Raw genomic sequence first — 25,599 nt, 5'->3', positions numbered from 1 at the left:
AATCATTTTTGGACTTAATATTTATTTTCCTTACCTAGCAGCATTACCTATAACACACCACCCCCACTGCTGTTAACTGTCAGTGGTAGAAGAGATTCCTCTCTTCTCAATTTTAATGAAAACGCTTTAGCGTTCCTGTTAACTATTAATTCCTAGGAAATAGCTTTCAACATGTTGGGAAGATCCACTCTGTCTTAAATACAATTTAAAAAACTTAAGAATGGCCAGTTGAACCTCCTAGCTATGATTATTATGATATTTTTATTTTCTATTTCTTAAAATTATTAAATTATCCTGGTTGGTGTAGCTCAGTGGATTGAGCGCAGGCTGCGAACCAAAGCGTCGCAGGTTCAATTCCCAGTCAGGGCATATGCCTGGGTTGCAGGCCAAGGCCCCCAGCAACCGCACATTGATGTTTCTCTCTCTATCTCCCTCCCTTCCCTCTCTAAAAATAAATAAATAAAATCTTTAAAAAAATTATTAAATTATACTTTTCCAGTACTTGCACTGTTCTTGAACTCCTGGATCAAACCCTGCTTGGTTATACTGGTCTTTTAATATATTACTAGACTTGATGTACTAATTTTTAAAAAATTTCTCACCTCTGTTTATAAGGACAAGTGATCTTCAATTCTTCTGTATGATTTTAAAGTAGGTTGTGGCATTAAACGCAGTGCAGCTGAAGTCCTTGCACAGCACAAAAGTGGCCTAGTCTCTGAAACTTTAGAACTCACATGTAAAACCACTGAGGCCTGTACTATTTTAATGGTAGGTCTCACAGATACAAAATATCGCATTATGACAGTCTGGTTGTCTGATATCTTTTTTTCACATTCCCTGTTGTTTTTTTTCCCCCTTTGGTAGCAACTAATGGAATCCTTGTGCTGACCCTTCAAACTGGCAGCACTGCTAACTGCTTGTGAAAGAAACCTTAGCAGAATCAAAGAGAGAGAAACAGTCTTCCTTCCCCCGCAACTGCAGAGAAGCGGATTCTATTCTGCATCCTGAGATCGTCCTTGAAAATGTCACTGCTGATAAAGCAGTCTTGTAAGACACCTAGAAGGCAGAGGGGGCAACCGTGCCCTGGGTAATCATCGTTTAACTTTCAAAACATAAATAATTCTGATTGGTTATCGTACCTAACAGTGTTTGCGTTGGTGTCGGCGCTCACGCTGACATCTCTGAATGTCTACACCGTACACATTCTTGTAAGATCTCTTTGCCTCCTGCTTGTAGTGAAAGCAAATTAGACCTGTGTGTTCTTATTTGAATACAGAGACTGAGAGAAATTTTAACTTCTGAAATTTGATATTTTTATCTATTTTGATGCCAACTTTGGTAATATATAATTTTCCATAAAAGCATCTCCTTCTCGAGCCCTGGCTGGCGTAGCTCAGTGGATTGAGCTCGGGCTGCAAACCAAAGTGTTGCAGGTTCGATTCCCAGCCAGGGTACATCCCTGGGTTACAGACCATAACACCCAGCAACCGCACATTGATGTTTCTCTCTCTCTCTCCTCCTCCTCCCTTCCCTCTCTAAAAATAAATAAAATCTTAAATAAAAGGAATATATCTGATGAATAGATGAGAGTTTAAGTTAGTTCCCGAAATTTATAGGATTTCCTATGTTCTTGAGTCTTCTGTGTTTTATTTGAAGGGTCTTCAGAAGATAATGGATACCACAATAAATACTACTTTTACGAGTTTGCCAAAAAATTAAAAATTAAAAAAAGCATCTCCTTCTCTGTATTTTCAAGGTTAATGCCTCAATGTTATACATATCTCACATTTGAGTGGCTGCATTCAAATTTTCTCTTTCCTAGTGCCATAGCCACAGAATCCAAATAGAACAGTGACACAGCACTTTTGCCTGTCAAATGGATTAAAAAAAAAAAACTTAAATCAGAAGATGCAGTGCTGGTGAAGATGTAGAAAAACAAGCACACTTATATGCCTTTACTTAGAATATAAACAGATAAAATCTTTTGGGAAGTTACATGGTAATCGATATTTACTAAAACTTAGAAGCACCTTTCAATCTGGCCGTCTCACTCTGGGTACTTGTCTAACCAAAGGAAATGCAGAAGCAGATAAAAGCAACGGCGTCCAGTGTATCATGCTTATAATAGCAAATAAGTGGGAACGACCTGAATGGCCACCCACGAGGAAATGTTTGAATTGATAATAGTACATTGATATTATAAAATACTACACAGCTATTAAAAAGAATAAGATTGGTGTTTAAGTATTGATTTGGAACGATGTCCATAATACTGAGATAAGTAAAAAGTTACAAAATACATGCACTTATGGCCCTATTTTCAGCAATGAAAGCAGGAAGAATAAAAAGAAAACCAGCGATACAAGTGCACGTGACTATAAGTAAAGTGAACAGAACGCAAGGACGCGTCAAAAGGAACAGTGGTTTCCCTGGGGGCGGGGCCGTGCTAAGGGGAAGGGGAGGCTTTAGTTCTACTATGATTACTTGCAAATTGTTCGAATTCTTATAACGTGCTTATAGCATTTTTTTTGTAATTCAAACATAACACATCTGCTGTCCTTCCCCTAAAATTTTTCAAAGGGGGGCTTTCCTGGAGTGCCCCCCATGCAGTGACACGGGTCAAATGCAAGACCTGCTGTGACCGATGGCAATGGCTGGACAAGCCTGATGGGCTGAGGCTGCCTTTATTAACCCCAGTGACAGGCAGTCATGATTTCTCACAACAAATAATGAGCAAAGACACTTGCAAATGTTATATTCTTTGGTTATGAGATCAAAAATGTATTACAGAGCTACATAGTTTAGAATTCTTGAAATTACTGTTTACTGAATCCGGAATGTTGAAAAAGCACGTGAAGTCCTCTCCATTCTGAAATGATCCCTTTCTGAGGAGCTCATATCTAAATAATATAGATCTGAGGTAGAGAATTGTACCCCAAAGGAAAAGGAATAAGAGATAATGCATTTATTCCTAAAAAAATGGTTATTCCCATTGAAAGAACGGATATTTAAAATAAAATTGCAAGGCTGTTAAAATTTTAAAACCACTTTATAACAATAAAAACTTATCATACCAGGCAATTTTTACAATCGAAAGAAGAAAATTGTCTAAAATTGGTTAAACGTGGTTATGGCTTTATTATCTAGACATTTAGCATAAATTCCAACAGGTTGTCTTAGCTTTGTAAACTAATGGTCCCTTTATTATTCAGAGATACTGATCCAAAATTAAAATTAAAATGAGACTGTGTGTCTCAAGTTCTCCTCTGTAGGACCTTGGCGCCCAAGCCCCTCACCCAGGAGCTCAGCCCAGCGCCCCTCCTGACCTGCAGGGTCTGCGGGGGGAGACTCGGCCACGGGAGCTAAAGCAGCCGCCTTCCCACCAATGAAGCCGTCAGGGCTACTGGTCTCAGAGCTGCGATGAAACTGTCGGAAACACCCCTGGGTACGTTACTTCAGCACATTAACGAGGCTGTTCACAAGGCGAGTTTATTACAATGAGATCTATGTTTATTAGATCAGTAATATGATTGTGGCACACACTGTACGGGAAGGGCCTCGGGGAGCCGTAGACGGGATAATGTTGCCGCCATTAAATGAAGCAAAAAAGCCAAACATCATTATCAAAACTGCTAACCTCACTGTTGCTCAGTTATGGGTAAATATCTACACTATTAAGTATCCACGCTATTTCCCTGCTTCAAAGAGATGCACAGGCATGCTTTCTCATTTTACATGAAAATAAAGGGCTTTTTTTGGGGGGGGGGGTAGGAGCAGCAAAAATAAAACAAAGCAAACTTGGGAAGTCTAGCGTTCATCTTAAATATACCCCGCTTCTCAAGACAGCTGGGAACTGTACTTCGAGACTATAATCAATGGTGGGTTTTCACTTTGTGTTGTCGTGCTGAGACCACCACCATTGGCAGTGACACAACAAAAAGATAAAAGCGCACCCTGACTGGAATAGCTCAGTGGATTGAGCACGGGCTGTGAACCAAAGCATCTCAGGTTCGATTCCCAATCAGGGCACATGCCTGGGTTGCAGGCCATGGCCCTCAGCAACCGCACATTGATGTTTCTCTCGCTCTCTCTCTCCCTTCCCTCTCTAAAAATAAATAAATAAAATCTTTTTAAAAAAGAAAGATAAAAGCGAATGTTTGGTGGGGGAGGTGGCGGGGTGGTGCACACTTGCGATGCACCGAGTGGTATGCTGAGACTTTTTCATGCATTGCTAAGTTTTCCCAACAACCCTGTGAGGTGTTCAGTATTTTCCTTTTCCAGATGTAGAAACGGAGACTTACTAACTTGAGCATGGGCATTCACCTGGTAACCGAGGAGCCACCTCGACCACTGTGAGACGAACAGGTGTTCAGAGGTGACCCCACTGAATCATGGGAACACCGCCGTGTCTCACCAAACAGCCTTGCATGAAATGTCAAACCAATGATTAGATGACACTACTTTGTTTTCACTTTTCCGAAATGTACTAATTTCTCTCTTTGTTGCTGCTGACCCGAACGGAAGTGCACGGCTCCGTGGTGTTAGGCTGTTATCCCCAGTGACACGAGTCAAGTGCGAGACTCACTGTGACCCCGGACGATGGCTGGGCCAGAGGTGAAGGACCAGGGCCACCTTCAACAGCTTCTCCACGGTTTAAAAAACCTGGCATGGAAAACTACTCGGCCATCAAAAAGAAGAAAATCTTACCCTTTGGGACAGTATGGATGGACCTGGACAACATTATGCTATGTGAAATCAGCCAGTTAGAAAAAGACAAATACTATATGACTTCACTCATATGTGGGCTCTAACAAACAGACTGAACTAACAAGGAAAATCGGGACAGACTCATAGAGGGAGAGCTAGTGGGGGCGGGGGGACTAGGGTGTGGAGGGATTGAGGCCCGGGAAGGCTGGTGGCATGGCTGCAGCCCAAACCCAGACCCAGGGAGCCCCCGGTCTAAGGCCTGGTCTGAGCCCAGAGACGTGAGAACCGGGGGCTCCCGCAGGCAGGAGCAGAAATCGCCCTTCCTTCTGCCTTTTCGTCCGGTTTAGGCCCTCGGCGGACTGCAGACTGCCCACCCACACTGGCCAGGACAGACTTTCTAGACTTGGTCTGCTTGCTGCAAAGGCTAACGTCTTCCAGAAACACCCTCTCAGGCACAGCCAGGAGTAGTGTCTCACCAGCCACCCGGGCACCCCCTCGCCCGGTCAAGTTCACACACAAAGTTAAGCATTGCACCTAACAACGCCATGGCTAGGAAGCTTTTCCTATGACTGTGTGAGCATCAATAATCATAGTTACATCTAACTAAGATTTTCAGTGTAGCTCTGCTTGTCAGAAAAACTACCCCCATATTAAACGTCCATTAATGCGGAGCTAACTAACTTAATTATGGTATCTTCATATAGCATACTCATAAAAATAGTTATATTGATATGTGCTGATATGAACATTGTGCTCAAATACATTAAGAGGGAGAAACCAAGTTGAGATTTGTATATATATTATGATTGCATTGTATAAAAAAGAGGCATATATATTCATTTATACACATATACATATATATGCATATGTGTATATAAATTATAAAAGCATACTTTTTCTCTGTGATCCTAGATGTGGAGGAAGATGTTTACTTTTTATTTTTTTAACCTTTCTGAAGAGTTTGAATTACTTTTAATGTGTATGATGTTTATGATTTTTAAAAAAGACATAGGATCTCTTTGTCAAACATTCAAAATATTTAGAGAAAAATGTAAAGTGTTATAAATCATACAGAAACATTTAAAACTCAAAACGGTGCTATTCTGCCCATATATCAGTATGGACACCTAATTTTTCTTCATTTTGACCTTCTGATATTATGTATGTGAACTCCAAGCATGAAAATATATTACTTTATTATTGTTTTCTGTCACCACTTAATATTGCCCAGGGTTAATGGCCCAAGTGTTTTAGTTTGAATTGATTTTTAAACAATAATCTACGGGAAAATGGATTTTAGTTCTTAAACATCCAATTTATTTTTTTCCAGTGATAAATTAAGAGAAAGTGATCACTGGGTGAGACACTGAATTTTCTGTATTTGCAGTGTTTCTGCATGACAGATTTTGTAATTATCTTGGTCTCCACATTCCAAACAACTCCGAGGTGTCATTCACATGAAATGTGAGTTTTCTATTTTTGCTTAAAGTGTATCTTTAATTATGAGCTAAGTCCTAATTATACCAAAAAAAAAACAAAAAAAAATAACTTAAGTGTTTAGAAATTTACCCCTCAATTCACACTGACAGAAAGAAAGATAGGAAGAGCTTCACCAAACACTTTGCACTTAAATGTCCTTCTCTGTAAAATGAATGGTTTCTCTCTGCTGCATCGGAAAGCGTTCGCTCGGCCCAACAGGCAGGTCCCTGATGGCAGAGCAACTCCAGGAACAGAGTCCTGAGTGCCAGGGCCTCAGCAGTGCTGGGCTGTCGTCCCGGAGGATGGCTCAATCCCACAGACAGGAACGACGGAAACCTAACTAAATGCTGATGACCCTCGGGAATCGGTCTGAGTGGAAATAAAAATACCTCTGGGAAGACACACACACACACACACACATACACACACACTCACTTCCAATCCCAATTAATGACACTGCAGTGCCTCAGTGTGCTGACGGGGTCGAGCCAGTCAAGGTTGCCGCTTGCTGATCTGTTTCGCCAGATCATGGACGCATGGCCCCGAATAAGTCAAAAATTGCTAACTAAAAGTATTCTATGTGAGAGTAAATTGTCACTTTGCACTAAATGCAAGTACAATTACTTTTTGGCCTGAGTGATAGCTAATTTTAAAAGCAGGGGAACAGAACGGCATGCAACCAATATTCCTGAAGAATATTTTTGGTTGACACTTTTTAAAAGCAGTGTGCCGTTTTAAACTGAGTTTTCATGATCTCTTAAGTAAACTTTTAAATTTTTTATGTATTTTTAGAGGGGTGGAGGAGAAAGAAAGGGAGACCAAACCTGCAACCTGGGCATGTGCCCTGACTGGGAATCGAACCAGCAACCCTTCACTTTGCAGGACGACGCCCAACCAACCGAGCCACAGTGGTCAGGGCTCGAGTGAATTTTAAAACGACAGCACTTGCAGGGGCCAGCACAGACCGTGTGGCCCAACCACTGGCCTGTAGGCAGAAGGAAAGCATTTCTGACGCCCGGTGAATCTTTCAAATAACGAGGATGAAAAGGTGCCTTTATGTGCTGTGCCAAGCTGCTGCACTGGGTCACTGGATAAGGACACGTTAAGGGCCACCTGCCCCGAATGGCCTGCCTGGGAAGGGGGACCGGGCAGCCATGCTCTGTGACTGTAGTTAAAGATCAGGCTCAGGGGCCGCTGCGGGTGGTGGGTCCCCTGCAGCAGAGGGACACCACCCAGCTCCCTCAGGAACGGCACTGAGCAATAGTGACAACTGGTAATTGTCACAAGTAATCTGGACCCTACAACCCCACCATCTGCTTTTTTCCAAAGAAACTGCTATTCTTCCCATTTCATGGACTTAGTGCAGGTGCCAAGACCTGGAGCTTGCTGAGTCTGAAAGGAGAAGAGCCACATTTCAAAGTTCAACGTCAACCTTTGTATTCTGTTGAGTCGTATCGACCCGCTTATTTTGGGGGACCAAAAGGTGGTTTACGCTGGCACAACAGCCGATTTACTGCCACAGGAAGTCCGGCCACACTGTTCTCAGTTGCCACTCAACAGAACAGTGTGCTGACCTTTACTGGCGGAATTAACGACTCAATTCTGTTGACAGCAGCTTCTGGGAGGGACACGGGGCTGCAGAGCTGGTGCCTACTGATGGGGTTTCCCGCCGGCCCGGATGGCCGCGGGTAGAGGGGGGCAGGTGCCACGTGCTTCTGAGTCATCCAAGGAGCGTTACCTATCCAATTCGACTCTGGGATTTCAAACCTCAAATTTAGAGAAAAAGGAAATGTACTGTTTACAAAAAAACAAGGAGCGTGAAGCTGAAATTACATTCCAGATACTCCTCCCCATCTGACGGCGAGAACGTCAGGGCTCCTCAGAAGGAAAAGAGCTGGCGGAGGCCCTCGCTGCACGCCTTACGCACTCCACTCCGGGCAGAGTGAGGAGGCCCCTGGGTCCCCGCTGCTGCAGGGCGACAGATGCCTCTGAGGCTGGCATCCGGGCGCTCTTGAGTGACAAGGGTCCTCAACTTGGGGGGAGTGAGAAGTCGGGATCACTATTCATTTGTCCACTTTTTTCAAGGTAAAAATAACTATTGCATATTCTGAAATTCATGTTTATTGTAACAAGACCAAAAAAAAAAAAAAGTGGGAGGAGCCAGCCCAGGAAGCCATTTATTTTTAAAGTAAAAGAAAAATACCCGGTTAAGCCCTTGGGATAAATCACCCCACTGTCACTCCTTTGGTACACTTTATATCAGCATATGTAGAGCATGGCATAAATCAGCGCACATTGTAATTCAGCTTTGTACAGACTAGATTTACAACACACTAGATTTTGGCACTTAGTGTACCTCAGTCATGCACGCCGCAAATGTTTATTGAGCATTTGTGACGGTCTGCCTGGCTGCTGGGGACATGAACTCCAAGTGTCACAGCCTTGGGGAACAAGATAACCTTCCAGAACGCTGGGCGGGGTGGCTGGGGTGGGGGTGGGGGTGCTGGGAATCGATCCAGGGAGGAAGCCTGAGACTTTCATACTAAGAGGGGTGGGTGGCACCTGGGACCCAGAGTTCTTCCTATTATTAAATCTTCAATTTTCATCTTGTCCTTGTTGAAATGATTTTGGAATTAAAAGAGTTGTGACAAGCAGTAAAACTATGTTCGCCCCACTTTCCTAAATAGTATCATCTTATAGAGCACCAGTGTGGTTACTGAGAATGAGAAGTCAACATTGAGACATTCTTATTAACTAATCTACAGACCTCACTCCAATCTGTAAAGCTTTCCCACTTGTGCCCTTTTCTGGCCCAGGATCCAATCAGGGACCCCCATAGGATTTAGTTGCCCACCCCCCACAGTCACCTCCAATTTGGGACAGTCCCCCTACTCTCCCTTTGATCTGACTGACCCAGACACGTGAAGAGTAGCGGCCAGTGAGGAGGTAGAACGCCCTAGTTTGGTGACATTTCCTCACGATTAAAGTTAGGTTGAGCCTTTTGCCAGGAAGACCACAGAAGTGATGTTGTACCCTTCTAAGTACATCATACCAATAGTTACAGGATGTAAATACATCTTATCACTGGTGATATTAATGTGGATCACCTGGTTAGGGTGTTATCGACCAGTTTTCTGCATTGTAAAAATCACAATTTGTCTTTTGCAAAGTGAAGAGGTATTGTAATTTTAGGTTTTGTTTCTGTATTTCATTATACTTTTACCCACTAATTTTAGCATCCATTGATGATGCCAGATTTGACTTAGAAAAATAAAGTGACCTTGTTAAATTTAATTACAATAAGATTTATACTTAGCCAAAAAGCGTACATATTGTTTTCACAATCTCCCCCTGATGGTTTTTCCAAGTGCGTCTTTTGTCACCACCCAGGCACATGGAGTTCCAGTCCCCTCCATGCCATCGGAGCCCCAGACCTCCCACGACCTCTTAACACTCTCTCTGTGGTGCACAGCCCCCCTCCAGCCCCCCTCCAGCCCCTCTCTGCCCTATCGCCATGACATCTCTGCCTAACCCACCGCCATCCGGTCTTCAGATAATATTCAAACAGCCCTAGGCAGGGGCATCCAACCTGCACCCCATGGGCCACGTGCAGCTCAGGATGGCTATGAATGCGGCCCAACACAAGATCGTAAATTTACTGAAAACATTATGAGAGGTTTTTGTGATTACGTGTGGCCCAGAGACGCCAAAAGCTCGGACATCCCTGCGAGGACCCTAAGACGGCAGAGCAGGAAAGGCCGGGATGCCGTCTCCCCACCCAGACGACGACCACGCTGGCAGACTCTGGCTGATGTAACTGGAAACTCTGGAGTCTACTGAAGGCTTGTGACTGGCAGTGGCAGGCTTGGGTGGTCACTTGCAGTTACTGTACTTTTGGTCTGTTTCAGCTCTCGGCACAGCAGTAGCTCCCCACTCCCCACCCCAAAGCCCCCGGCAGGCAGCCATGCACAAGTTCCTGGAGCAGCTCTCAAAAACCTTGCAGGAGCCAGGCTGGGCAAAAAGAACCCTGTCACCCAGATATCAGGAATGTATTGTCTGATCACTGATTGTTGATTCTGATGACAGAGGTGCAGAAAGGAGCAGGGGGCCACTTCTGTTGCAAGCCCCTCCCCTTCCAAATGAAGTGACTGCTGGATTTAAAGGAACAGCACCCCCCTGCCCCCATTTTTCTGTTTTTCCCTTTAGGAGAGCCAGGCATTAGAGACTAGGATATTGATGAAAAGCAGTGGTATATACATGGAAAGTTACAAAGTCATTACACAAGCTCAAGGACAGGCGAAGGCTCAGAGAAGACCTCATGTTTATACCACAGGCGGATCCTCAGCACAGAGACAGAACACAACCACCAAAAATCAATACACAACAAAGAAAAAATAGCAAACACTGGAGAAGGGGACAATCTGATTTCCCAAGATAACACATTAGATTCAAATACCCACTTTTCAGCAACAAAACCAATCCACTTAAAAAAATGGGCAGAAGACCTCAGAAGACACTCTTCCGGAGAAGGCAGACAGACGGCCAACAAATACATGAGCAGATGCTCAGCATCACCAGTTGTAGCAGAAAAGTCAAATCAATACCATAATGAGGAACTACCTCACACCTGTTAAAATGGCTGTTATCGATAAGATATTTTAAATTAACATCATACTACAATAAATACATATTCTGGTCTTTTATTTAACCTTATAATTTCCCACAATGTTAAATATGCTTCAGAAATATATTTAATAGCGTGACAGAATTCTACCCCAAGAATAAAATTTCATTAACTTCCAACTGAACGATACATACGTATCTGATATGAAAAAACAAGGTGGTGAGAATACGTTTACACAAGCCACCCAGCATTTCTCTATCTCTTCTGCATACGTTTCTAAAGGAGGAGTGACTGTATTCAAGGATGTATGCAACTGTAAGGCTTTCGATGCACACTAAAATTTTTACTTACCAATTTATATCTCCAAAAGCAGCCTACAACTTTGAAGATTATATTGCATTTTTCAAAATTAATTTCCCTTTATTTACTGTGTGTGTGTGTGTGTGTGATACATGTGTTGAGTCGGCTGTGACTCCTAGGGACCCTACAAATGAGCGACGTCCACAGTGTCCTGTCCCCAACCCCCCGCTCAGCTCCTGCAGACCCATGCCTACAGCTTCTCTTACGAAGCCAACCCACGTCCAATGTGGTCTCCCTCTTTCCCGGCTGTGTCCTCCCCCCAACCGCAGCATCACTGTCTTTTCCGAAGAGCCCTGCCGTCCCGTGACGTGCCCAGAGCAGGACAGCTTCGGTTCCGTCATTTTTGCCTCCAGCGGTGCTTCTGGCTGAACTTGCTCTAGGCCCACGTGTCGGTCTTTCTGGCTGCCCCGGGTATCCGGAGAGCTCTCCTCCAGCACCGCGCTCCAAACCAGCCCATTCCCCCTGTTCCCCCATCAGCCTTCTTCACTGTTCGACTGTCACATCCATACACAGTAATTGGGAATTTTTTTTTAAATTACTACTGAGCTTAGGTGTGTTTGGTGAGATGCACACTGGTCGTTTGTACTTTTGCTGTTGTCACTTGTCTTGTCCACAAGTCTTTTCCCACTTTTCTTGGGATGCCTATTTCTAAACATTCATACAGCCTCTCTCTGTACGCCACTCCCGGACAGATACTATGTCTCACTGACAAACCACACAAGAGGAGGAACAGCTTTAAGGAGGTGATGATGAGTGTGTTTGACCCCCGGTCAATCTGCGGTGTTGGTGGCACGCCCACTGGACAGATGGGCAGTGTCTAATGAGGAAGAGCGCGGTCCCTGTCAAATGGGGCGTGATCTTCCGAGCAGCTGCTTAGTACAGAACTACTACGGCACCCACTCTCTTGGGGGTGACGTGCGAACGGACCACTTGGTACTTACTCCCGGGCTCCATCACCGTACACCCTAACCGCCACAAAGCATCGCCTATATTTCTCGCCGCTGACCATGAAGGCAGCAGACAAGGGAAAGGACGGACAAGTCCAAGTCCATTACTACATAAAGAGAAAAATCTGTTCCGGTTATTTCTCCAGAGGAGGAAATTAAAAAATGGAAAGAAAAAAATTGTTTTTTCCACACAGGGGCACCTTTTCCAAGGTCATGAAAGGCATGCTTACTATGAAATGTACAAACCAGGCCAAATATCGGCATCACTTACGTAGAATAAAGAAAAATTTAAAACATATCTCACAAATTTGAAAATACCCATTCTAACTGAGGGAGCAGGAGGCTGCAGCATAATTTCTTAGAGGAGCTACCTGTTACAAAACTCATCTGGGACATATCGCCTGCCCGCCCATTTTCTCCTGTTAAGGCATAAGCTATGCAGGTCAAACAAGGACCTTGCTTTATCTGTTCCTCAGGAGACACAGTCAGCTCGTTAGACCCTTCATTCGTCACATCTTACACTGTGGTTCCCCACTGAGGGTTCCAAGGTTCCCCTGACATTGTGAGTCGTGTGTAGAACTTCACATACAGTGATTCTGAGCCTTTTCCTGGGAGGGGGGCCTAGAGTCACCCGATTCCCAGAGCCGTTCACACGCAGAACGGAGTCGGAATCACTGTCTCCGCCTACATTTCACTGGGATTTGTCTACGGTGTCCAGGTGTCATCTACGGTGTCGTCTACAAAACACAGGTCGTGAATTACGGGGTGGCAGGTACCCTCTGCTAAGGGTAAGTGTGTTTACTTTCATTTCTGGGAAGGACCAGAAACCCTAACGAGTTCATTCACCTGCCTTCAGGCAAAACGCTTCCAAAATCACCCGAGTCGGATGAAAACGGAAGTCGGTTTGTCTCCCTGTGGGAATGCATTCCCACGCCTCACTTGGTAACCTATTACACTTTTTAACCACCACCGTCAAATTCACCCTTGGCCTGTGCACATGCGCTCTGGTTTAGGTCCTCAATTGCCACAGTGTGACTTTTTTCACTCGGTGCACAGCTACTGACGTGTTGATCTTCTCCAGAGAAGATGCACCGCCCAGTCCTTGTTACGGGCCACATTCAGCCCCGACGGCTCCAGTGATAGATGTGCAGGTATGCAAGCTGGCTCACACACGTTAGGCAGACTTCCATCAATATTCTGGAACCTCCACTGACAGCATGAGCACAGAGCCCCACACAGCTGGGGGAACCCCTCAGACAACGCACTGCAGGACGAAGGGGCCCTCCTGACGTGCGGGTGCAACGGCATTGGGTAGGGATCGGACCCAACGAGGGGCCCAGAACGCGTGGCCCCTCAGCAACCCCCGCCCCAGGCTGACCTGGGATCAGACTCGGCACCCTGCCTGACAGACGCAGTGCGCTCCAAGCTTCCCGCGTGCGCCAGCACCCCCGCACCCCTGTGGCCCCTACAGTCCTCCCTGCATAAACGCTGGGCACCCCAGGTGTCCCACCAGCAGCGTCACCCTGCCTCCCTCTGTGTTCCTGCCCGCTGGCCAGGACGCCCCGTGCCCTCAAGGGTTGGGTCCCGCTTCCCCAGGGACGGTGGGCCAGCTCTGGCCTGAGCAGCCCAGCACACCTGTCCACGGGCCTGTGGGCTGCAGGCCAGCCTTCTCCACGGAGGCTGGCCTGCAGCCTCAGGGGAGGGGTCCCCTCTCAAGTTCATGTCCTCTTAAGTTTGTGGGTATCCTTTAGAGTTCTAAGATCTCAGAGTTACTTTCCTATCAGAGCTTAGTAAGTCCCTATATTGAAATTCTCCTTCAAGCCACTGTGTGGTGTCTGCCTTCTGAGGGGATGCAGACTGACAGTTACCTCTGCCTCTTCAATTGTGTGCATGGATAGCATCTGCTAACAGTGCGCCTCCGACTGTGATTTTCCTTGCAGTCAAACTGTATTACAGTTGAAGAATTCCTATGCATTGGAATTTACTGATATTCTTTTAACATAGCATAGCATAGCATGGTTAACTTTTTAAAAGTGTTTCCAGAAAACTGAAAAGAAGCTGCGGTCTCTATTTGCAGGGTGCAGAGGTGGATACAGTTCTATTAGATCTTATTAAAGTTTTCATATCTCCTATATGACAGTCGACACACTTTTTCTATGAGGAGCCAGACAGTAAATATTCAGGCCTGTGGGCTGTAAGGTTCTGTTGTAAGCCCTCTACCACTGAGACGCAAAAGCTGCCGTGGGCGATGCATACACAAACCGTCTGCGTGGCTGTGTTCAGTAAAACACCATTTACAAACAGAAGCAGTGGGCCAGAGTTAATCCACGGGCCCTAGATTTCAACGCCTGCTCCGCATTATTTTTACCCTTGGCCCGCCGGGCAGCGAGAAAGGTGTGGCCGTCTCTGAATACTACTGCGTCCTGGCTGTGGACTCCTCCCTGCACGCACTTTGCCCTTCTGTCCGTATGGTCCTGTGCCGACACCTGGCACAGAGAGGTCCTGTGGATGCTATTCCTCACCATGGTCGAATCCTTCTCCTTGCCTGTTCAAGGTCTTTTTGGGTGTGTGATTGAACCTCATGTTTAAGTACAGGAAGACATTTAGAAAGAAAATATGACATAAGACAATAAAATCAACACCAAAGATGAGTTTAACACATTCAATGGGAATACATTCACCTTTAAAAAAAAAAAAAAAACAAACCTCGGAATGTGGCAAATAACACAACTTTGTGTATGAGATACATACGTGAAACAGACTGTCCCAGAAATTTACCTGTAGTGGATTCTTCATATGTCCTTCTTAAGCTATTTTTTAAATCTTATTTGCTATAAATGTAGTCATCCTTTATGTAATATATTGTCTCTCTCTCTGGATACACATATACACACACATTGTGATTGCATGGGGCCACTCCGGGTCTTCCGTGTAAGAGCGTGTGGCGTGCTGGTCCTTCCTCTCCGGTCACGGGAACCTCCCCGCCCCCTGCCCCTGTGGGAGAGCTCGCTGTCGGGGCTTGGCCCGCAGACTCGGAGCTGCGCAGCTGGTTGGCGTTGCTACTTTCCCTGCAACTTCACGCCAAGTTCTACACCAAAGACCCTTCCACTCTGTCAGGGGTGCACCCAGGTCTGGGATTCAGGGTTGTTCCCTCACTTCATTGCGAGTCCGCCGCCTCATTTTGGTGACTACTCTATTCCATATATGTTATTATTTAAAATAACCCAGTACTGACTGATATCCCCCCTTTTTTTTCTTTCTTAGTTGAACCAAACCTTTAGTTGATGAGTACAATGAAGGCTACTGAATTATCTCTTCAAACTGTGTTTGCTTTCCTTCAAGTCCAAGGGCAGAGAAAGGAAAACCCCAGCAGCTTTGAAAGAGCTCTCTGCCCCTGTGAAGGGTAAAGGCCACAGGTGATCCGATGTCTCGGGTTACCTGCACCGTAGCCCTTGGGTCCCCAAATCTGGAGAGGTTTTCCAGGGGTTTTGTGGAATGTCACCAACCGACCTTCTGACTGTTCTGTCCAAGGTGAAGGTCATTCATGTGTCTAAATGCTGGGTCCCCTTTAAGTTGTTCCAAACTCCAAGTTTCTGTTGGTTTCTTTTCCTGTACTCAGTGGCCTTGTGTCATCTTTCTTACCTGCTTTTATCTAATTTCACTTATTTCCTTCTATTTCTGTGGAGACTGAGGGGATGTGTGTGTACTCCTTTTCTGGGGAGACCTGAATGCCAAGCAAAACCTGAAAGAACTGTTTTGAAAGGGAATTGATCCCCGTAATGAATTTTCCCTTCCTGAAATTCATTTCGTGAATATTTTTTTTAACCTCATATTCATTAGGGAGGATCTGAGATTCTGCCTTACTTAAATACCTAAGCCATCTGGTTTTAAAACAAAGTGGTATAGGCAATGCCAAGCCAAATACTCTCCTGAAACTTCCTCTGGCTCTAGTCTGGAAAGGGGTGAACGGAGCACGGAGACTCGAGACGTTATGAAATTCAAAGACCAGGCTTGGGCCCCAGCAGTGTGCGGAAAGACACGCACCGGCGCGCTCTTACCAGCGGGACGAGCAGGCTGGTGAGGGCGGTGAGGGGTCTGCAGAGCAGCAGCAGGTCCTCGGCGGCCTGCGTGTCGCCTCCCGAGCCGGACTTCTGAGCCTGGGACAGGGGAAGAGAAAACAGGTGGGTCTCGGAGAGCCAGCCTCCCTCAGTCCAGCAGACAGAGACGGCTGAGGAGCATTCGACCTCGGCCCCCCGAAGACAAGTGACGCTTCGTTCCGACCTGACGATGTGATGAAGTGCACACGCTGCCCCCTGCCACCAGCTCAGGCTGCCGGGGCAGACCTGGGCGGTCCACAGAGACAGCCACAATGAGGCCGTCGCTGGGCAAGTGAGGGCCGTGTTCACGTGCTGCGGCACACAAGCACTTTCTTTCCAATGGCCTGAATGAAACAGGGTGCAGCTACCCCCATTTTTCAGAAAAGCGAAGTCCAGAGAAGTTACGGAGTTTGTGTAAAGCCCCACATGTAATGGGTGACAAAGCTGGAGGACGAACCCAGGCCACATGAGTCCGGGTCACACACGCTCATCTCTCCCGGGCATTTTCTGCACTTTCAACAGCGCACACCAGATGCACTCTGCTGTGACCGCTCCCCGCACGCACACACATGCACACACATGTACAGATGACATCTAGATACGTGCCCAATGCACTGCTGCAAGAACAGTCTTCAGGTAAGGTCTACATTGTTTAGAAATAAAAACAAGAAGTGAGAAGTGAGTGCCTTTGATGTTAAGTGTGCCTTCTACCAGGAGTTTTACAGAACGAATTCCAGAGATTTCTAATGCGGAGATGAGTAACTTCACGTTTTAAAAAAAGCAGACTATTTGCTGTGATTGCAACAGAATATGCACCTTTTATGCACACACCCCTCTCTGGTTTTAATTTCAGGCAGAAGAAATGAAACTGCTCGGAGGTAATGCCCTTCGCCGGAGCCTGCAGAGCTGGCTGCAGGCCGCCCCGCCCAGGGTCATCGCCCTGGACTCCAAGGGCCCTTCTCACAAATGCCACGTTTCCCCCTGCACCTTGGGCCCAGGGACAGATTTTGAGTTGCCTGCTTGCTTGGGTTCAGAAGGACTTGACTGAAAAATCAGACGCCTGCCTGCCTGCCTGCCTGTCTGCCTTTAACAACTTGTACCATAGAGGAACAACGTTAGAACTTCGTTCCAGAAACCAACAGACAGCACCATCCCAAAGGCCTGCACCTTTCTGAACCCTGGCTGCTCATTTCCGCCCTCTGAAGCACTATTTGAGAGACCGTATCAGCCTTTACACGTTAACTGGCCCACGGCCTTGACCCCCACACCCACCAGTTGTTGCAGCGTGGACAAGAAGGGTAACAGACTGAGCTGGGTGGGAGCAGCAGAATTGCAGAGAAGTGGTTGGATTTGCTAGATATTTATGGTAAAAATCTCCATTATTCTGTGACAGATCAGACATGGAACACGAAGTAGAAGGAAACGTTAAGCACGACTCCCAGGGCTCCGGCTGGCAGAGCGGGATGAGGGTGGCGGCGCCTGCGGGTGGAAGGATGCAGTGGGGAGGCGGGGAGTGGGGAGGCGGGGACTGGGGAGGCGGGGAGTGGGGAGGCAGGGACTGGGGAGGCGGGGACTGGGGGGGAGGTGAATCTGGAGCTCAGCTTCAGCACGTTCGACCTCAGCTGGCCAGGGGGCATCCCGGCGGTCAAGTGGAAGGAGCTGCTAGAGGTCCTATGTATGGATCTCAGAGGAGAACTCTATGTGGAAGTATAAATTTAATAGTTTTAAACACATAAAACCTGAGAATGCCAACCTACGAGCCGTATGTGATGCTAGATGGCAGTACAGCACGGCCCAAGATGACAGAAAGGAGTACGGCCGACATCTCGGCTCACGGAAAGGGCAGTGGTGACAACTCCATTGTGTCTGGCATCGCTAGGTGAGTCTAGTGCATGGGGCGGGGGGAGCAGGTGCTCAACGAGAGGTCAGATAAACGCCGAGGAAAGGTATCGGTGGAGAACACGGCACAGGCGATTCCTCGGGCGGTTGCCGTCTGATGTCCAGGCAGGTGTGAGCACGTAGTGGAGACTGGTCGCCACAGTGTGGCCCAGACCAACCCAACATTCACCGCGCTCCCCGAACACCACCATCCTGGCACACGCTCGCGATGCACAGAGGAAACGGCTCATGCCCATGCTGTGGGGTCTCAGGGTTTAATGAAGGGGAGGGCCAGCTTCCACATGACGGCCCAGGGCGGAGCGCGAGAGCCGCTACAGAGGTGGTGGGGAAGGGGGAGAAGGCGCCATTGGGCTACATCAGTGGGAAGTGGGGTGAGGCCCACAGGGACGACAGGGAGAGCAGAGCTGCCTGGGCTGGGAACCCCACGAGGAAAGGCACGGGGGCGAGAAGGTGCAGGATCCTTCTGGAAAATCCCAAGCCGACTGTGTGGTGCAGGGATGGACGGGCAGCACGGAGGCCTGGCAGACAGGCCTGGAAAGGCGCCCTGGGGCTGGGCTGTACGAGGGCTTGGGTGTCTCGCCAGGGAGTTTGAAAACCGCATCATCGAGAAAGCGCTAAAGGCTTCCAAGGAAAGGAGAGGCGTGATGAGGCCGAGGGGCTGTGGCAGGCAGATCTCATTTGACTTCAGCAACCAGACAGAGGGCGGCCGGAGGAGCGGAAACCTGAGGGGAAGCCACAGGGGAGCCAACTAATTGTAAGAGACACTAAAAAGAGACCAGAGCTCCCCTGACCCCACGACCTTTACGTGTGCGTGCAACCAACAGGCCTGAGGGGCCACATTTCAGCCCTGGGGCAATCCCAGCACTCCGGCAAATCAGCAGCCACTGAACCATCCTCCTACCAGGAGAGGTGCGGAGCCAGGGCCCCCGCCACCTCGAAAATGACAGACAAGGCCCAGAGCGGGAAGTCAGGTGCCCTGGCTTTTAACGTGGCATGTTCGCCTCCCCCCTCTCTAGCCCCCGTATTCACTCGGCAGCACCCTGTCCCCTTCAGTGGTCGCACTGTCACGGGTGTGATGAGATGGGATTTGCTTTACTCTGTGTGTGTGTGGCCTGTCGTCCCCACCGAGCTGAAGCTCCCGGAGGGCCAAGGCCCTTCCTCGCGGGATCCCCGGTGAAGTCATGGGTGCCTAGCCCTGGGCTGGGCTCACACGTCTGAAATAAAACCATAAGCTCCTGTCTCATAAGCCTGCTAGGAGTTAGTTTATTCAGTAAACAGTCCCACGCGCCGAGACACAGAAATAAGGCAGTCGCGGGCCACGGGAGACCCTCTGTGAACAGGAAGTGGGGGTGCACACCGCTCTTCTCGTTGCTGTTAAGGACACAGCAGCCACCCACTGCTCGCCTCCCGCGGGCCAGGCGTGTGTGTGAGGCAGTGTATACTTACGTGTGTTCACACATCAGTTATTCTCTCTCTGAGGCCCCCCAACAAGCCTGCAGAGCAGGGGAGGAAGGTAGACTCAGGTGGAGTAACGCGCCCAGGGTCTTATAGGTGGAAAGGTGGGGGGATGGCTGGGATTTGCATCCAAGGCATTCCAGCCTGCAGGGCCCGAGTGGCCCCCGTCACACCTGTGAGTCGAGAGCAGGTGTTGTCTGTCACTGCTTCCACGCCTTTCACACGCGAACCGCAGGAAGCTCACGGAAGCCAGGACGAGTTCTGCATCACCAGGCAGGGTGGGGCGGGGACGGAGCTCCTAAGGGAGAGTCTGACACCTGCCTCCCTCTTCTCCCCGCTTCCCCGGTACCCATTCCTGCACCATGTCCCTCTCCTCCCGGGAAACGAAAAGTGCTTCATAACTCTAAGCACTACCATCATTTCAAACCCGGCCACCCTCAATTCTTCAATCTTTCTGCGTTAAAGACCTTCCTGTTAGACACTTCCGAACGGGGAAGAATCTCCAGCGCGGGGTAGGTTTACAAGCGGGAGAGGCCACTGATGGTTCGGAGAGTGCACACAGCTCGGTGTGCAAGGAGACCGTGTGTTCGATGCACACCCCATTTCTCCCCCCGACCCTTCCCCCAGCACTGTCAGCCTGCCACCAGGCACCCTGGAGGTCCGGGTTGGGGGTGGGGGGAGCCGAAAGCAATACCTGGCAGACATTACAGCAGAGGGTTTGGGGAGACGGCAGTGCAGAATGCGCAGTGGTGCCGAGGAGAATGAAGAAATTACAGACAGTGATCTCTTGGTACGCTCGCAAATGAAAACAGAATTAGAAAATGTTTGTATAAAGGAGTTTTTCTTTTAAAAACCCTTCACTACCTCATAATCACTGAAGATAAAAGAGGATTTCTGTTGTCCTGGAATTTTCAAACTCCTGATCCCTTTGATCTACAATCTACAAAACATACCTTTCGCACACTGGTATCATCAAAGCATCCTGTGAGAGTAACTAGAGCCTGCATCTCGAAGAGTTACATAAAACCACCAGTATGGAAATGGAACTAAAACAATCCTCCGAAGAGACACTAGAAAAGAGGAAAAGCTAAGCTAAGTCCTTAATGCAGGATTCCATCAGTACGTAACAAGGCTCTGCTGCTAATTGAGAATTGAGAATTATTACAGATGAGCAAAGAACAACTGGGTAGTTGAAAGGCCATTTGCCTCTATCCTCTTTACAAGTGCGGGTCAAACACTTACTAACCACCGTGTTTGCTGAGGAGACTTTAGGATTATTTATTAAACCACACTCGGCCAGCTGAATGCTTGAGCCGCTTCGCCGTGGAGAATAGTGACCATTTATCGCGACGAGAAGTAACAGAGACAAAAGCGGGGCCTGGGGACCCGTTCCCGGTTCTGCCACTCTGACTCTTGGCCGGGTATCAAAACAGTCTGGTTTCCACTTTAGCTTCTCCATCTGTTCAAGCCAACAGGCTACCATTTGACTTTTATGTATTGCAGTTCTACCAGGATTTGAAATATGCCCGTGGGTTCCCAGCAGTCGGGCACCCGCACGTGGTCTGAGCACCAGCTGACTTGGAGACAGTGCACAGCGAAGGGAACAGGCGTGTGGAAGAACCTACCACGGAAAGCACTGAATAAACCCACATCCCCTTGCTTCCCTGGAGCGGCGCTGGGGCAACCTGACTGAATAATACATTCCTAATTCTCAAATCCACGTGCGATTCCATGGTATTGGTCCCAAGGGAAAACAATTGCTAGAGTTTACATGTTGCATTGTGTATGTGTGTGTATACATATATGTGTATGTGTGTGAATGAATGTGTACGTATGGGCCTAAAATCTCAATCCAGTGTTCCTGAATCTTCCCCGCTGGGGCTGGGCCAGAGCCCCATCCCAGGCGGCTTGGCCAACCGCAGGGCGCGCACGAGGCCGATGGTGGGATCAATGCTCCCAAGTCTCTGCTGAGGCCTCTCCGGCTTTCCTTTCAGGTTTTGTGACCACAAGATCTGCTCTTGACACTGGTCACCAAAGATGGCTCATTTGGTAGTCTCTCTCTGGAGAACCAGAGTTCTTGGAGAGAGATCAGAAAGGAGGGACTGAAAGGGGAGCGTGGCATGGTGCAGGCTGGTCCAGACGCGGGACGGAGGCGCCCTACCTGCAGGGCCAGCCGGACGACGCCGGACGTGTGGGTCAGCATGCCGTGCAGGATGTCCAGCAGAGAGCACAGCAGCGCGCCTGCCGTCTCGTTGTTGTTTTTGTTGTCCGCATCCAGGCACAGGGTGGCCGTTTCGGTGAACAGGTGGCAGACGTGACGGACCAGTCCTGAGGGCAGAAAGACGGAGGGCAAAATGTTCATCGTGAATTCTAAGAATAATGTGTCGTGTGAGCCCAATGGAGCGGCATTTGTACGCCACGGAGCGTGACCGTACGCAGTCCTTCAACGGTACTGTGCACAGACCCACGCGGGAGAGTTTTGCAAAATGCAGGTTTCCAGGCCTCAGCCCCAGGGAGACTGCTCAGGGGCCCGGCAGTGGCTGGGGGCGGGTTGGGGCTGAGGGTACATGTGTTAAACAGGCTCGCCACTCGATTTTGAGGCAAGGGTCCCAACACTACACTTGGGAAACACCATCCTCACGGAGGGGCTTCACTGGACGGAGGGCTCCCTGCCGTGGAAGAACGCGTGTGTGCGTGTGCAAACAGACTGTCCTCTCCAGGCTCCGTGACAGGAGGTCCGGCCCTGCGTGGGGCGGGCCCAGGGCCGCCCAGGGCCACCCGGGGGCCACCACGGGGCCTACAAGTAACTGGGTCATTTCAAGAGGATACCGCAATGAAGCATGTTTTTTCTCATGCATCCCAGAAAATTCAAAATGTGAGATCAATGGTGATTTTAAAGAAATTTGAATTGTAGAAATGGTCAGCTGCCATCACTCTGTCGCTGCAGACCTCATGGAACAGTTGGTCTTCATCGACTTTTAGTCTGACGTACTCTGTCACAGATTCATTTTCCCATTTTAGGTGCCTTATTGTTCACGTTTCAGCTGGCATTTCTACAGTTAGTGTTACACAGCATTACACTCTGAATTCATGAAAACTGATTCAAATGTAAATCTGGTGAAAATGCAACATGAATAATGTTGTAAACCTGAATGGTGAACAGAACCTAGGTGTGGGTAGATCATCTGAACGTTCTAGAAACAGTGACTCACCACATACAAATATTTTATACAAGTGGCCGAGGGAGAAAAGCACAGAAAGGAAGCATGACATGCCCCGAGCACTGGGTTTTACTGGAACGGCTTTCCACTTGTCCCTGGTTCCCAGATGACCGACTGGATGGAAACCCCGCCAAGCGCGGCCGCTCAGGTCCTCGGCATGTCTTCCAAACAATGCGCATTGTCATTCCCAATAAACCAGTCTAGTTCCTTCAACAAGTGCAAAGCAATTCTTAGACTACGGACCTAATTAATTCTGTCACTAAAGGCAGAGAGAAGCCGAAATCACAAACACATCATTCAAAGTTCACTCCTCGTGGCAAAAACTGGTGCGAGTCACAAAGCTGAAGATAAATACAGTTGAAAGGAAAGCGGAATGAATTACTGCCCAATTTCTTCATCAAATGACGAGGTCTGACAGCACACATCATCGGTGCGACTGCGCAGAAAGCAATGATCACGACGTGTGCACTCAGAAGCACGCCTTCTCCTTCGAAGGACAGAAGATGTTTCCCTTGGGAGGGGCAAGGCCACCTTGTAGAGGGTCAGAGGTACTTACTGGGTCCCCCCTGGACCCCCGGACCTGCACGGGACCAGTGGCCCTGCAGAAGGTGGCGGTAGACCCCTGGGTCCCATCTACATGCCGCTTGGTTCAGACTAAAGAGCCGGGGAGTGACGGTGTCCTTCCCCATCTTCGCTCAGTCCCGAGAAGGGGTGCAAACACCCCTCCCCTCCATCAGACCCGGCGGGGCGGAGTCCCTTCCAGTCTGCTCTGTGAAAAGACAGGTGACAAAGGCCATGCCCTGATGTGGCACACTGATGCCGCCCGCTGCCAGGGCCGGCGCTCACAGGAGATTCCAAATGAAACAGGACATCGAATGTCCCCTCACCACAGCGATACCGACTGACCGCAGCCGGCCGGCCGGTCAGAGCTCTTCGTGGCCAGAACTTCCGCTTCAGCATCAAAACAAAGGATTTTCTTGTTTGAGCTTTTATTATGAAAACAAAGAAAGTCACGAGACAGTTCTGAAAAAATGAATTAATTCCTATTACCCTCTTTTAGAATTGTCAACATTTTGCCATTCTTGTTGATCTATCCACATCTATTTTTTTCTTCGTATTTTACAATCAACACCAAGCACCATCTGATTTTTCCTGGGATGCCTCTGTAAGTCTAACAGATAAAGACTCTTTTTTAACGTAACTACGATGCCAGTACCACTCAATAAAACACACTGAATACACTCAACATACAGCTTCCATTTAAAATGCAACCCCTTCACAGCTGTCCTCTCGTAACTCATTGGAAGCAGAACACAAACCAGGTCCATTCAGCTGCAGAGCTTAACTCTCCTCCGGCCTCCAACCATCCTCCCCCCCCCCTTGCAACTTTTTATGCCACTTACTTGTTGGAGACATGAGAACATTTTCCCTGTGGCATTGCCCCCCTGGTCCCTGTACTTCTTGTAAACTGGTCACAAGACCCAGAGACTCAAGTTTAATTCAGGTTCAATTATTTAGGAAATAACACTGAGGGCTGAGTACTCCGTCTATCCTGTTGCATCGTATCAGGAAGGAAATTGTCTGGGTGTTTCGCATTAACAATGTTAAAATTGATCTCGGGTTGCGGGGTTGCTAGCCTAACTCACCTGTTATGAAGTTCCTCTGAAATGTTGTGCACTAGTGACCACTGCCTGGTCCCACTGTTGCGGAGCCTCCCGGAGCGACCAGTGGGGCACGGAGAATGGAAGGCCAGCGAGGAGGCCTCTGAGGTCACGCCACGACCAGAAGGGGAGCAGACACCTCGCTCAGAAGTGCCATCTGTTACTGCGGCGACAGGGAAGAGGGGCAGAAAGAAACGGGAGAACTGCCCTGCCGCAGAGGCGATGGGGAGTGGGTTTTCCAGGGGCTGCAAACTGGCGCTTAGGACTGAGATGACACCCAGAGGCCACTGTGCAAAGGCTGTGAGAGAACAAGGCCCATAAACCAAGGGGCGATCAAGACTGGAACAAGAGGAGTCTGAGATGATCGGAGAATGGAAAAGTGCCCTCAAAGGACAGGCAGGGCTCAGAGAGGCGCGGAGTCCGTCCCGCACAGGGCGAGGCATTGAGAGAGGACAGGGAGGCGCAGGGGCGAACACAGTAGAGGATCGTGGTAACATAATGCCACAGTTATCAAGGCATGACGAGAATTCTCAAGAAAAAGGTGGCCAGGATGTCTACCTGACACAATTCAAAGCCAGAGGAAAGTTCGCTGGTGGTGTCATTTCCAGGTCACAATGCCTGTCACTGGTAGAATCTGTTAGGTCCCACAGCCTAAAGTGAAACTTCAAATTGTGACATCTTCCCTATTGCATTTTCCCACACTCAGCGAACGTTTTGACATATTTGCTTCTACACTGTGTCCAGAATTCTCCCCTAGAGGAAGCCAGGAAACGCTGTTTCTTGGAAGGAAGAAGGGCTTGAATCTGCATTCGCATAAACTGGCAGCCTCTGGTGCCCACACCCGCTATGGGAGGTTCGTCTCCTCACTGCAGCCCACGGGACTGAAGGATTAGACTTCAACACGGGCCAAGTTCTGAGGACGAGCTAATGCGCCGTGCATGTCACCAAAGTCAAGGACTAGATCTAAGAAGGAGCCAAGGGAGGGAAAGGAAATTAACATTCTCCCATTGCGGTACTTTCATTCTTCTCCATGGGGAATGCCAACCAAGAGACAGAGTGAAGTTCAAGGATATTGCCAGGGCTGCGTTCCCCACAGCGAGAACTTTCCAAGCGATCAAGCTGGCCACGGGCATGGGCGTATGGCTCTTC

General features: G+C 48.3%; 1 protein-coding gene across 2 annotated transcripts in view; it reads right to left on the bottom strand.

Annotated features, from left to right (window-relative positions):
• ULK4 (unc-51 like kinase 4) overlaps positions 1 to 25,599 on the bottom strand; it is a 311,597-nt gene that overhangs the window by 85,035 nt on the left and 200,963 nt on the right. For both annotated transcript variants that reach the window (XM_045857407.1, XM_045857405.1), the window contains exons 33-34: positions 21,730 to 21,896; positions 16,176 to 16,274 (exon numbers count right to left, since the gene is read on the bottom strand). In XM_045857407.1, coding sequence (XP_045713363.1) covers positions 16,176 to 16,274; positions 21,730 to 21,896 — 266 coding nt within the window. The remainder of the gene's footprint in view (positions 1 to 16,175; positions 16,275 to 21,729; positions 21,897 to 25,599) is intronic.

The sequence above is a fragment of the Phyllostomus hastatus genome, unplaced genomic scaffold, assembly GCF_019186645.2.
Source record: "Phyllostomus hastatus isolate PE091 unplaced genomic scaffold, TTU_PhHast_1.1 phas_scaffold_129, whole genome shotgun sequence".
Lineage (NCBI taxonomy): Eukaryota > Metazoa > Chordata > Mammalia > Chiroptera > Phyllostomidae > Phyllostomus > Phyllostomus hastatus.
Note: the sequence above shows the minus strand (reverse complement) of the source record. Positions and strands in the feature narration are given on the sequence as shown.